Genomic DNA, 12,434 nt, shown 5'->3' with positions numbered 1-12,434 from the left:
TGGAAAGTTACCTTTCCTGAAACCAGGTGTCATCTGCAGTGATATAGCCACAAAAGAAGGACGGACAAAAATGTTAAGCAGATGATTTCTGTAGGCCACACACATGAGTGTAATGATATGCTGGAAAACAAGTCCTTCAGCAACTCCTGCTTCTCCACTTTCCTCTTTCAGAACCACCTGATCCTTGGTAAGGCTGACGATGTTAGAATGCAGAAGAAGGGAAGAATGGATAACTTCATCAGCAGCTATATTATCTGCACACATAAGGACAGAGGATGCAGGCAAATGACAAAAGGAAATGGAAGGCATCTCATTTTGTGTTTAGGTCTTAGAAATATTTTTTAAGCTTTTAAGAGATTTCTAAACACATTTTATCCTCTATGGCCTCTTATAATATTTATCAAACATTCTTAAATCATCCCTCTTTGCCAGGCTAACCATGAATGCTTTGGTTCTAACATTTTAAAATATTTATCTTCATCGCCTAATCTACCTCTTTAACTGAAGAGTTTAACTCTCTATTTAAAAAGGGACTGATATGTCTTCCTATATACCTCTGATAAATGATTATGGGTACAAAAACAGATTTAGCATGCCACCTTAGAATTCAAGTTGCCAAATGACAATATCTATATTGTGTGTACATTGGTTTTAATTTAAATTTTTTTTTTTTGGTGGGGCAATGGGGGTTAAATGACTTGCCCAGGGTCACACAGCTAGTAAGTGTCAAGTGTCTGAGGCGGGATTCGAACTCAGGTCCTCCTGAATCCAGGGCCAGTGCTTTATCCACTGCACCACCTAGCTGCCCCCCATTGGTTTTAGATATGTAGGGAAAATACCTTTATCAAAAAGGTGAAAAGTTTGTATGATTTCTTCCTATCGAGATATCATCTCAAGCCAATACTACTTCAAAGCATACTTCCTGGATTCATGAAAGAAAGTCATCCAAAGATCCTAAGATGTACATGTTCTAGTTTGTATTAAGAATGGAGACTTTGGGGCAGCTAGGTGGTACAGTGGATAAAGCACTGGCCCTGGATTCAGGAGGACCTGAGTTCAAGTCCGGCCTCAGACACTTGACACTTACTAGCTGTGTGACCCTGGGCAAGTCACTTATCCCCCACTGCCCCGCAAAAAAAAAAAAAAAAAGCATGGAGACTTTATGTGGTGGCAAGGAATTGGAAGTTGAGGGGATGCCCATCAATTGGGGGGAATGGCTGGACAAGTTGTGGTATATGAATGTAATGGAATACTATTGTTCTGTAAGAAACGATGAGCAGGAGGAGTTCAGAGAAACCTGGAGGGTCTTGCGTGGGCTGATGATGAGTGAGATGAGCAGAACCAGAAGAACACTGTACACAGTATCATCAACATTGTGTGTTGATCTACTGTGATGGACTCCATTCTTCTCACCAATGCAATGGTACAGAAGAGTTCCAGGGAACTCATGATTAAAGAGGATCTCCAAATCCAGGGGGGAAAAAAATATGTTTAATGTTATTACATGCGGTAAAAAACGGAAGTTTTAGCTGAATCATTTGAGAGTTGAGCGCATGCTACTGAAGCAGCTTTTGAAGGACCTCCCTTTTGGGGTAGAGTCCATGATGAACTTCCGGCACACCAGCTTAAAACTGAGGGTGGAAGGGAAGTTTGGTCTCTCTGGCTTTTCAGCTTAGCTGTGGCAGCTCGTTTGGTGTTCAGTGCTGGTGCCTGGCAGGCAGTTTGGGATTCAGTGAGTTTTATAAAGGAATATAGACTAAGCTTAGATCTAAGATTATTCATTTGTATTTCTACTTTCCTATTTCCCTAATTGGTATCACCTTTTGTTGTCTAATTAATTTCCAAACAATAAAAACTAATCCCTCACTGATTAAAGCTCAGAGGCTTCTTTTTCTTAGTGGTCTGGGAGATATATAAGGGAAAAGTTAAAGAGGGAGTTTGATGCTCATATATCCAATTTTAAATCTCACATATATATATAAAACCTATATCAGATTACCTGCTGTCTAGGGGAGGGGGAGGGAGGGGAAAAAATCTGAAATTGGAAAGCTTGTATGAACAAAAGCTGAGAACTATCTTTACATGTAACGGGAAAAAAATACTTTATTTTTAAAACATTAAAAAAAAAAAAGAATGGAGAGACAGGGGACAGCTAGATGGCACAGTGGATAAAGCACCATCCCTGGATTCAGGAGGACCTGAGTTCAAATCTGGACTCAGACAATTGAAACTTACTAGCTGTGTGACCCTGGGCAAGTCACTTAACCCTCATTGCCCCACCAAAAAAAAACAAAAAAAGAAAACAAAAACAAGAATGGAGAGACACTTTATATCATCCTCTCTCAATTGGTGGATTATTTCCTTAGAGGTCAGACTAGCTGATTGCTAAGGTCCCTTGAAGCACGATCATCCTATGATTTAATGATTACCTTAAGAAGGAAATGAAAGGTTGTCATGACCAATTTGGAGGTTCTTGAAGCCTCTACACATCAAAAGAAACACATAGCTGAAGATAAATGATGAAGAGAATACAGACCTTCAGGATAAAAAAAGTAACTGTCCAAAGAAATATGATTTTTGAACTCCAGTCATGTGTTTCCACTTATGCAAGACAGAATCTCTGCTCTCACCTCTACTCCACTCTATCACAGGTAGTTCAGGAAGCAATCACATAAAATCACAATGAATCTCATCATTATATGTAGTTTGTAAAACAAAAGAGGCTGTGGTCCTGAAAGTGAGGTATTATACCTGTTTCATTCCTTTTTGCACCTAATGATACTGTATGATGAGAAAATATTCCAGGTAAAGGAAGCAATTTGTCTTCAACCTATGCTGGGTAGACAGTTGCAGGTTGTTTGCTTATAGATTTGTTAGAGGTAATCATGATAACAATAGCTAGCATTTATAAAGAATTGACTATGTATTAGGCACTGTGCTAAAAGCACTTTACAAGTATCATTTCATTTGATCAGCATAGAAACTCTGAGGGGTACATGCTATTTTTTATCTCTATTTTACAATTAAGGAAACTGAGGCAAACAGAGGTTAATTGACTTGCCCAAGTCACAGCTTACAACTAATAAGTGTCTGAGGCAAGATAGGTAAATGATTCAGACTGTGTACCCCTTGACTGTGCAATGCTTTATTTACAAGGGATGGGGGTAGGGTAAGGAGGTGAGAAGCTTGTAAGTAGGTTTCTTTTCCATTGTTTATCTTCACTCTCAATTGGGAATTCTGTTTTGCCTTGATTATCTCAGCTGACTCCTCCTGTAAGTATCGTTCCCTTCCTTCCCCCAATTAGAATGTAAGCTATTTGAGGGGTGGAACTTTGTCATTTCTCTATTTGTATTTCCATCCAGTGCTTAGCACAGTTGACACATAGTAAGTACTTAAATGTTTTTCCATTCTATTCCATGAAGTTATCATAGAAAGCTTTGGATATAAGATGGGAAGGCTAGAAACTGGGGAAACTTTAGGCAAAATGAAAGCAAATGCCTTCCTATGAGACTGGTTATTTCTAGTTACAAAGGATGTTGAAAAAGGCATAAACAATCCTTATTTTGCAATAAATGGTGTTCCTCTGAAGAGATGATCCCTGCTAGGTTCTGGACATGTAGTTAAGCCACCTTTAAAAGTATACATAACATTTTAAATGGTAGGTATGCTTCCTGAACAAATGGCTATGACCAGTCTTGAAGAGGAAAATTCCTTAAAAAGTGAAAACCTAGGAAATTTAAGAATTAAAAAATCCTTTTCAAGTGCTTCAATCCTTGATTAATCACATTCAATGCTCACAGGATTATGTCCATAACTAAATGAGAATATTTACAAAACAGGCATTAGTCTCAGATTGTACAAAGCTTGATAACTCCTTTGAAGTCTTTTAACAGCTTATGGGGCAGATATGTTGTATATATTAACTCCATTTCTTAAGAGAGGGAAACAAATATACTGTTTTGGGGTGTTTTTTTTTTTTGCCTTTCAGTTCAGTGCTTTAACTCAAGAGACTCTGTACCTCCAAATCTAGGATCACCATCTTCTTGAATTAAGACATAAAAGAAAAAAAGGTTCAAATTTTCTACATACCAGGCCAAATTAGAAATCCTCCAAAGGCCTGTGTTAAACCTTTCAGCCAGACAGCCTTTTCAACCAAAACATCAAAGTCCATTCTTGGTAAGTTCTGAAGAAAAACAGTGACTACTACATTCCATGGATTCAGAACCATGTTTTCAATTTGCAGAAGTTCCAGTTTGTATGCAACATGACTGACAAATGCCTGCATATCCTCAGATGGTTTCTGGGGGATGTGTCTAAAAGAAAGATCCAGAAAAGAGATTACTACCCAGGACAGTGTGAATAGAGAAGTCTTGCTTTGTGGGCTATCTTTAAAGAGATGCTTTATGAAGTACTTTCACAGCTTTCAAACAAGAATCATTCTGTACAAGATCTTCTACAATGTCAAGGTTGTAGACCTTCCCATTTTTGCAAGGTCTATATGTACTAAAGAGTAAGTATTGCTCTGTCTTTCACAGTCCTGGGTTAAGGACTTGTAGTGTTTTGTAAAAGTCAAAAAGGTCTGTTCTTTACAGTTCATGAAGGCATGCATATATGATTTGGCTGGCCTACTAGTAATGCTCTTCACATAGGCACTAAGTATTTCCTGATGTTTTTCTGGGAAAGCTAGTAGTGTACTGACTCCCTCCTATGAAAGGAAAAGCATATCACCTCTTCTCTCCTTAATATATATGTCAAGTGTCTCATAATTCTATACCCAGTAGATACAGATAGCTATTTTTTACTAAAAGCTATTCTGAGAGAAACAGAAACCTGATCTGTTCACAAACCTGCTACACAAACAGACCAACCTCTAATCCCAAGTGGTGCCCATTAGAATCATCAACCCTATTTTACATCCAGGACTGTTTTTTCAGAAGTTTATTAAAACATAGCACTTGGTACCTGGGAACTAAGTTATATGGACCCCGATTCATTTTCCCATTTGCCATGGATCGGAGTGATAATGGTTCTCCAAAGTACACGTGAATGCTTCCATAATTTTCAGCAAGTACCTTCCTTGCTTTCAATAGGCCCTAAGAATTGCAGCAAAGGGCAACAAAAAAAAAGACAACCATCAATTTGAGAAGCATGAATATTTTAATAAGAATTACATTATGGCCAACAATCAAGACATTTACTTACAGCTGTTGATTCTTTCGGCTTAGGAACTCCTAGAAGTTCATGTGCATATAGAGTTTCTTCTAATGTCCTATCATAACTGATGCTAATTGGAACAAGGTAGGTGTCAAAAACTTCTCTCTTAAAAAATGGTTCCATGACAATATTGAGAAGACCTATAAAAAGAGGAAAATAGCTCATACTACCTAATGATAGATCATAAAAAGTCAGTTCAAACAAAAAAGCCATGTATTTAAATATAATGTATATCAGCTACAAAAAAATAAATACTACTATGTTCAAGGGAGAAGTGAAATGTTTTATGAAATACCAGAATTGAAAAGCTATGCCTAATAGATCTAACATTTTCCATCTTCTTCAAGAACAACTCAATTCTCTTACAATAATCCAATCTTCAAATTGACCTACCAAATTTGGGAGGCAAGGTTTTAGAAGAACGGCTTCTTGTCCCTTCAAGGAAAAATTCAACTGGAGCATAACCATTCTTAACAAGAGAGAGAGAAAAGAAAACAATAATCCAGTATCAGCAACCGAAGTAGCAAATACTTTTGATTCCTTTCCCCAAGTTCCCTCCTTCAGCCCTCCAAGTAACATTGAACTAAAAATTTACATTTATTCTTTTTTTTTGGGGGGGGGGGCGGAGTACAGAACAATGAGGGTTAAGTGACTTGCCCAGGGTCACACAGCTAGTGTCAAGTGTCTGAGGCCGGATTTGAACTCAGGTCCTCCTGAACCCAGGGCCAGTGCTTTATCCACTGTGCCACCTAGCTGACCCCTACATTTATTCTTTTTTTTTTTGGTGAGACAACTGGGGTTAAGTGACTTGCCCAGGGTCACACAGCTAGTGTCAAGGGTCTGAGGCTGGATTTGAACTCAGGTCCTCCTGACTCCAGGGCCAGTGCTCTATCCACTGCGCCATCTAGCTGCCCCCTACATTCATTCCTTTTTTGTTTGTTTGTTTGGTTTTTTGGTTTTTTTGAGGGGCAACTGGGGTTAAGTGACTTGCCCAGGGTCACACAGCTAGTAAGTGTCAAGGGTCTGAGGCTGGATTTGAACTCAGGTACTCCTGAATCCAGGGCCAGTGCTCTATCCACTGCGCCATCTAGCTGCCCTACATTCATTCTTAATGAAAGGAGATGCACCGATCAAACAGACTATACACCCCAAACAGAAAAAGTAGCCAGTCTATTCAACAGACCTAAGCGTTTTAATGGCATCTAAGAGAAAACTTCAATGAAAAGAACTGAATATTCACATCACAGTATTAGATAAGTAGTTGTATTTACCCGTAACATGGTTTTTACATATTCAGAGAACACAGTCCAATAGAGCTTATTTCCACCAAATGTACGCCGCATGAAAAAGGCACCTGACATTCGTAGCAGCTCACCCACCAATTTCATTCCCAGGAAATCTAAAAACACATAACATTAATGTATAATATTCATTCACAAGTACAGTTAATTTTTATAAAGATATGAACTCACAGTCAAAAGTGAAAGATGACAGTATATGGGTAAAATATTCCTAAGGTCCAGTCACATGAAGTTGATTAGTAACAGCAAGTAGTTGGGTCTAACAGAAGGGTAGGAAATAAAGGTCTATGGACCAGATGAGCTCTAGCAGACTTTTCTGACCAATCCTTCACAACACTGATTACAACTGTCCAGCCTGAAGTCAGCATTAACTAGTCATGATGGATGGCTTAACTGACATTTATAAACAATTTACAGAACTTTCTGCTCACAACAGTGTTCGCGTGGTCATGTTGATCCTAAAGTGATACTTTCAACATGAATGTGATTAACTTATTTTGATGAGGTGACTGTCATGCCTTGTACCCACTGTTATTCCTATTCCTTCCTCCATCACTACCACCACCACCCTCAGTATAGTTAACAGTTATGTATCACTTTGAGGTTTGCAAAACACTTTATATAACTTAGTTCATTTGAGCCTCACAACAACTCTGAAGTGAGTGATTATTATCCCCATTTTATTGATGAGGAGACTGAGACTGAAACAGATAAAATGACTTACTTGCCCCAAATCACTGAGTTGGTGACGCAGCTCCTCCTACCTCCAATTCCAGTGTTTTTTCTACTACACCACCTAGTTGCCAATTGGGCTAAAATGTTTGTCCACTAATAAATAGTATTATGGATTCAATAAAAAGAGTCAGATCTGATCTCTGCTCTCAAAAATTTAGATAAGATCCTTAACAGCTGCATGCCTCAGTGTCTCCAACTGTCAGATAAAGATCTTCACAGGAAATTGTAAGAATATTGGGGGGGGGGCAATGGGGGTTAAGTGACTTGCCCGGGGTCACACAGCCAGTAAGTCTCAAGTGTCTGAGGCCAGATCTGAACTCAGGTCATCCTGAATCCAGGGCCAGTGCTTTATCCACTGTGCCACCTAGCTGCCCCTGTAAGAATATTTTTTAAAGGCTTCTAGTCCCTGGCAGTTACATTTTAACTTTATTAAGTAAGAACATTTATTTTGAGATATTTACATAGTTGTCTCCTTCATTAGCCCTCTGCTTTTCTGACCTGTGATACCTACAACATGAATTGTTAAAAGCAGAATACTTGCCCATTCCAGCTGCAATGACAGGTACAGGTAAATCATAGGTGTATAAAACATAAGACAGCAACAAAAAGTCAATATAACTTCTATGACTAGGCAGCAGAACAACTGGATGCTCCTGGATAGCCCGTTGTAGCTTTAAAACAAGAAAGGATAGTACAATTTTAATATTTGCTTTACAAATTATCTCAAATAAGGAAAGGAAGGAGAAGGATTGAATATCTGTATATTTGGAGTAGAAATACACTACTAGTCTATGATCCATATGCTCTCTACCCCATCTCCAAATTTCCACTTAAAATAGTATTTCAGGGATCCAGTTCAGTAATTTCCCACAGCATAAGAGAACTGAGGATTTAAAGTCTCATGGCTCAGGCACTAGAAATCTTTTTCTAGGTCCAAAAAAATAGAAATCCAAGCTCAATTTGTAGAGTATTACATCTACTCTTGGCAGCAGATACTACAAAACCTAAAACTAATCCAACTACTTGCAATAATACAGAGAAAGAAAAAATGACAAGTCTACATTATAAAAATAAGTATTAAATCTGTAATTTAGGTTACATTGAAACTTCCAGATAGCATTAACCCAAGGAACTGCATGATGCCTTGTGTTGTTATAGAGCCTCTATAGAAATTAGAAGCCTTATAGAGAGTAGCTGTCTCCCGTGTCTGGAATGCTCTGCCTCCTCATCTCTGCTTCTTAGAATACCTGGTTTTCTTCAAGATTTAGCTCAAATCCCACCTTCTACAGGAGACCTTTTCCAGTCTCCTCCTTTTATACCTTCCACTCCTCCTACCATCCACTAGTACCTTCCCTCTGAGACTGCCCTTTAACCAACATCTATTGTGTATTGTATGGGCCAAATTCAGTATGGGGAGAGTTAATTGGGTGGCTCGTCATAATATTGGGGTTCAGAAAATAATGGGAAACCTCATAGGTCCAGAGTTTCCTCTCTTCCAAACTGCCTTTTCTTTAGTTATTTCTCTTAGACTGATAAGATAGGAGATTAATAGCTTCTTTTCCACAAACAAATCAGATTTTATTAATGGGAACAAAGTTTACAACATAAGTGAAATTAATAGAGCAAGGGACAATGAGAAAGGGGATAGAGAAAGGGAAAAAATATGTCCCACTTTCCAGATGGTTAGAATCTAAATCTCTAGGGTAAAAAGGCCCCCAGCACCTTGAACAAGCTCTACCTCCCAAGCTGCTTAGAACAGCCTGGCTCAAATAAAAACTGACTCAAATCCTAAACTTGCCTCCAGCCCAGCTGGCCCAAAGAGCCAGCCTCACTTTAACAACACAAACTCACCACCACCTGGAATCTGTAGTTCTAAGGAGAATCAGCTGTGCAGTCTCTCCTGGCTCGGTCTGAGGTCTGAAGGTCCACCACCAGCTCCTCTACCTCTCTCTTCCCCGGGACAAAAAGCACCCCTCGCTCCTCCCTCCTCCCAGAAGCTTCCCGTGAAAACAGGAAAACAGGGCTGTCCACACACACAGCTACAAACTAATTGGCTGGCAAGTTTGATCTGACAGGACCCATGAGCAAATATCACTCCCTGACACCAAAGCTGCATGGCTTTTCAAGATTACATTTTTTCAGTCTAATCATAATAAAGCAAAGATGGGGTCATGGAAACCCCAAATCATGATTAATTCCTTACAGTATGTATATAGTTGTTTGCATGTTGTCTATCCCATAAGAATGTGAATTTCTTTGAAGTAGGGACTGGTTTTGCCTTTCTTTGTAGACATAGCACTTAGAACAGGGCCTAGCACATAGTAAACATTTAACAAATGTGTACCAACTGACTGTTCCCCTGGGACTCAGCTTGGTTTAGCTCTAGGAGCTATCCATACTAACTAGGCAATGTCTGAGGCAGTCTAGTGTGAGGTATACCTCAGGGCATCCCAAGATTATCAACTGAGTCATGAGTTTTCTGGGGTACCTTACAAACCAAAGGTTGTTTTTAGGGCCAATCTGGAAGATGTAGGCCCAGAATGGTTTAAATTGTACCTGATCAGGGGACTCAAGTAAGATTCTAGAAAGTGAACTGATCTTTTGTATTTGTGTGGAGCAATGGGGAAATTTGTAAATTATCTTGCTAACAACTTTCCTTGCAAAAGTGAATTTCCAGCAATTAAATATCCTCTACAATTGCTAACTCTATCTCACACTGATGTGGGATGGAATTTGGGGTCAAATTGATTGTGAGTCATCCCAAAAGAATTATAAGACTCAGTGACTCAGTTTCCCAGGTTTTATTGCAATACTGTGGGTAACCACAGGGAGAGAACCAGAATAGTGGAAAGGTATCTCTCAAATAAGGAAGGGAAAGACAGTTATATTTATAGTATGGATATTATAATAATTTCCACCTTAGGGAGGTACAAGGTAGGGCCTGTCGTATTCATTATAATATTCTCCACCTTGGGGAGGTACAGGGGAGGGCTTATCCTAATTTGGAGTTCTTGGGGCCCTAAGTCAACCCCCAAGGTGGGTACCCTTTTCAGTGGAGGTGTGTTTTTGGGGTTTACATATCATAAGGTGAATCTGGGGACAAATTTGGCCTTTTCTGCGCATGTCTCTTTCTGATTCCCATGGCTAGTTTCACATTTTCCATTAGAATTTCTATTGCCTTGTCATTTCCTTTATTGTTATATGACCTGACTCTTTACAGTCCCATTATGGGTTCTGATTTCTTTGGGTACGAGAACCAAGTATCCTGATTTGTAAGTTATCTATTAACTAGGGTCTGACTCCCTTTTGGAGCTATTATCTGAATTAAAGCTTGGGTCTTAGGTTTTTCTATTAACCCCTTTTTTGCCTCCTACATCAACACTTTTTGCTTCCTATCATATACCCCCCCTCCAAATTCTTTAATACCACTTCCCAACACCATTCTCTTTATTCAAACTGCAGTTTTCCTGGCAGTCTTGATATCAAGCTTATGGAAGAAGCTCCAAACACCTCACACTGTTAAATAAACCCATAAGACATGTAACCATTGGAGATCCTGGGTCAAAACTGGAGTTCCAATAAAAAAGTTTCTGATAAGAAAGTGAGCATAAGGGTGGTTTCTTCCCCAGAGACTACAGGGGCCATCTGAATGATGGAGAGTTATTTAAAGAGGTCTGTCTAGTATTTGAAGAGGTTCTAAGTTTACTTCGCAGACTCATGATTAGATTAGGAAGTGAATTCATAAGTGTAATAGGAAGAATAAAAATCATTAAAAAGGAAATCAAATGGGGTGAGTGAAAAGGAGAGGCTGAAAGGCCTGACGAGTCAGGGCAATAAGGAACAGAGCGGCTGTCTGAACAAGCACATATAAAAATACACTCTAACTAAAAACAAGCTGTCAAGATCATGGCTTCAAGATACAAGAGATTCTCTTCTGACTGGCCTTTGTGGCTCATTCTATTTCTTAACCGACATGCTGCCAAGATACAATTTCTTTATGCTAACTGGTAGATTTTTTTTGATATTACACCTAAGCAGAAAGTTATGAATATGAATTATGAGGCTGACTATGAATATGAGGGGTGGGGGAGACCCACCTTTTACAATGAGAGGTTTATAACAATACTCACTCTCTGAATACCTTCTTCATTCACACACACCTTCTTGTATATACGTTTAAACACTTTACTCAAACTGAAAGCAAAAAATCGTATGGCTCCCAGACGCAATTTGTGAGCCATCTCATCCAGGATTATAGAAGCTTCCTCTTGGATTATATCAACAGACTCGAATGTTTCCCTGGAAATCTGGAGAGAAAGGGAAAAGAAGTCACTTCTGAAGACATAAGCAGAGAGATTCTTTTCTTTCAAATAAGGATGAAGTATGATATGAAAGGGCAGCTGGTGGCACAGTGGATAGAGCATTAAGCTTGAAGTTAAGAAGACTCCTATTCCTGAGTTAAAATCCAGTCTCAAACACTTATTAGCTGTGTGACCCTCGGCAAGTCACTTAATCCTGTTTACCTCAGTTTCCTCATCTGTAAAATGAGAAGGAAATTGCGAAACAGGTCAGAATCTTTGTCAAGAAAATCCCAAATGTGGTCAGGAAGAGTTGGATATGACTGAAATGACTGAATAACAAAATGAGAGGAAAAGGACTCGAACCAGCATAGAAAACAGATGCTAAATCCTGTCATTTCTACCTCGACAAAATCTCTCAAATTCATCTTCTTTCCTCTATCACTCTCACCACCTTAGTTTCAAATTCTCATTATCTTTCCTCTAGAGTCTAAACTATTGTCATATCTCCCCAGTTGGTTTCTGGATCTTACTTTCTTCTCCATCTAATCCACCTTACTCTACTCCTTATTAGTTTCCCTGAAGCACAACTCTGGTTATGACATACCGCTGTTCAAAAACCTTTGTTAGCTTTCCATTACCCATAGAATAAAGTGCCCTAACAATTTGTCTGCTTCCTTTTTTAGATTTCACAGCATTACGCTTCACATAATCAATGTTCCAAACAAACATAGGACTAACTAGCTATTCCCCATATATACTTGCCCCAATGTCTTCACAAGCTCTTTTTCCTCTGCCCTTCCCCAAACTCTATCTTATCTAACTCTACCAAATCCTCAAAGCCAAACTTTCCTGTTTATGTTTTTCCATAATTTGTTCCTGAGGT

The 12,434-nt window shown here is 39.0% G+C and overlaps 1 protein-coding gene across 1 annotated transcript in view; it reads right to left on the bottom strand.

The window, feature by feature from the left end:
* The window catches only part of GNPAT (glyceronephosphate O-acyltransferase), a 43,724-nt gene that overhangs the window by 10,943 nt on the left and 20,347 nt on the right, over positions 1–12,434 (bottom strand). The window contains exons 3-10 of the mRNA XM_044001994.1: positions 11,381–11,557; positions 7,792–7,921; positions 6,486–6,613; positions 5,608–5,683; positions 5,203–5,354; positions 4,963–5,093; positions 4,090–4,313; positions 12–254 (exon numbers count right to left, since the gene is read on the bottom strand). Of these exons, the coding sequence (XP_043857929.1) occupies positions 12–254; positions 4,090–4,313; positions 4,963–5,093; positions 5,203–5,354; positions 5,608–5,683; positions 6,486–6,613; positions 7,792–7,921; positions 11,381–11,557 (1,261 nt within the window). The remainder of the gene's footprint in view (positions 1–11; positions 255–4,089; positions 4,314–4,962; positions 5,094–5,202; positions 5,355–5,607; positions 5,684–6,485; positions 6,614–7,791; positions 7,922–11,380; positions 11,558–12,434) is intronic.

The sequence above is a fragment of the Dromiciops gliroides genome, chromosome 4, assembly GCF_019393635.1.
Source record: "Dromiciops gliroides isolate mDroGli1 chromosome 4, mDroGli1.pri, whole genome shotgun sequence".
NCBI lineage: Eukaryota > Metazoa > Chordata > Mammalia > Microbiotheria > Microbiotheriidae > Dromiciops > Dromiciops gliroides.
Note: the sequence above shows the minus strand (reverse complement) of the source record. Positions and strands in the feature narration are given on the sequence as shown.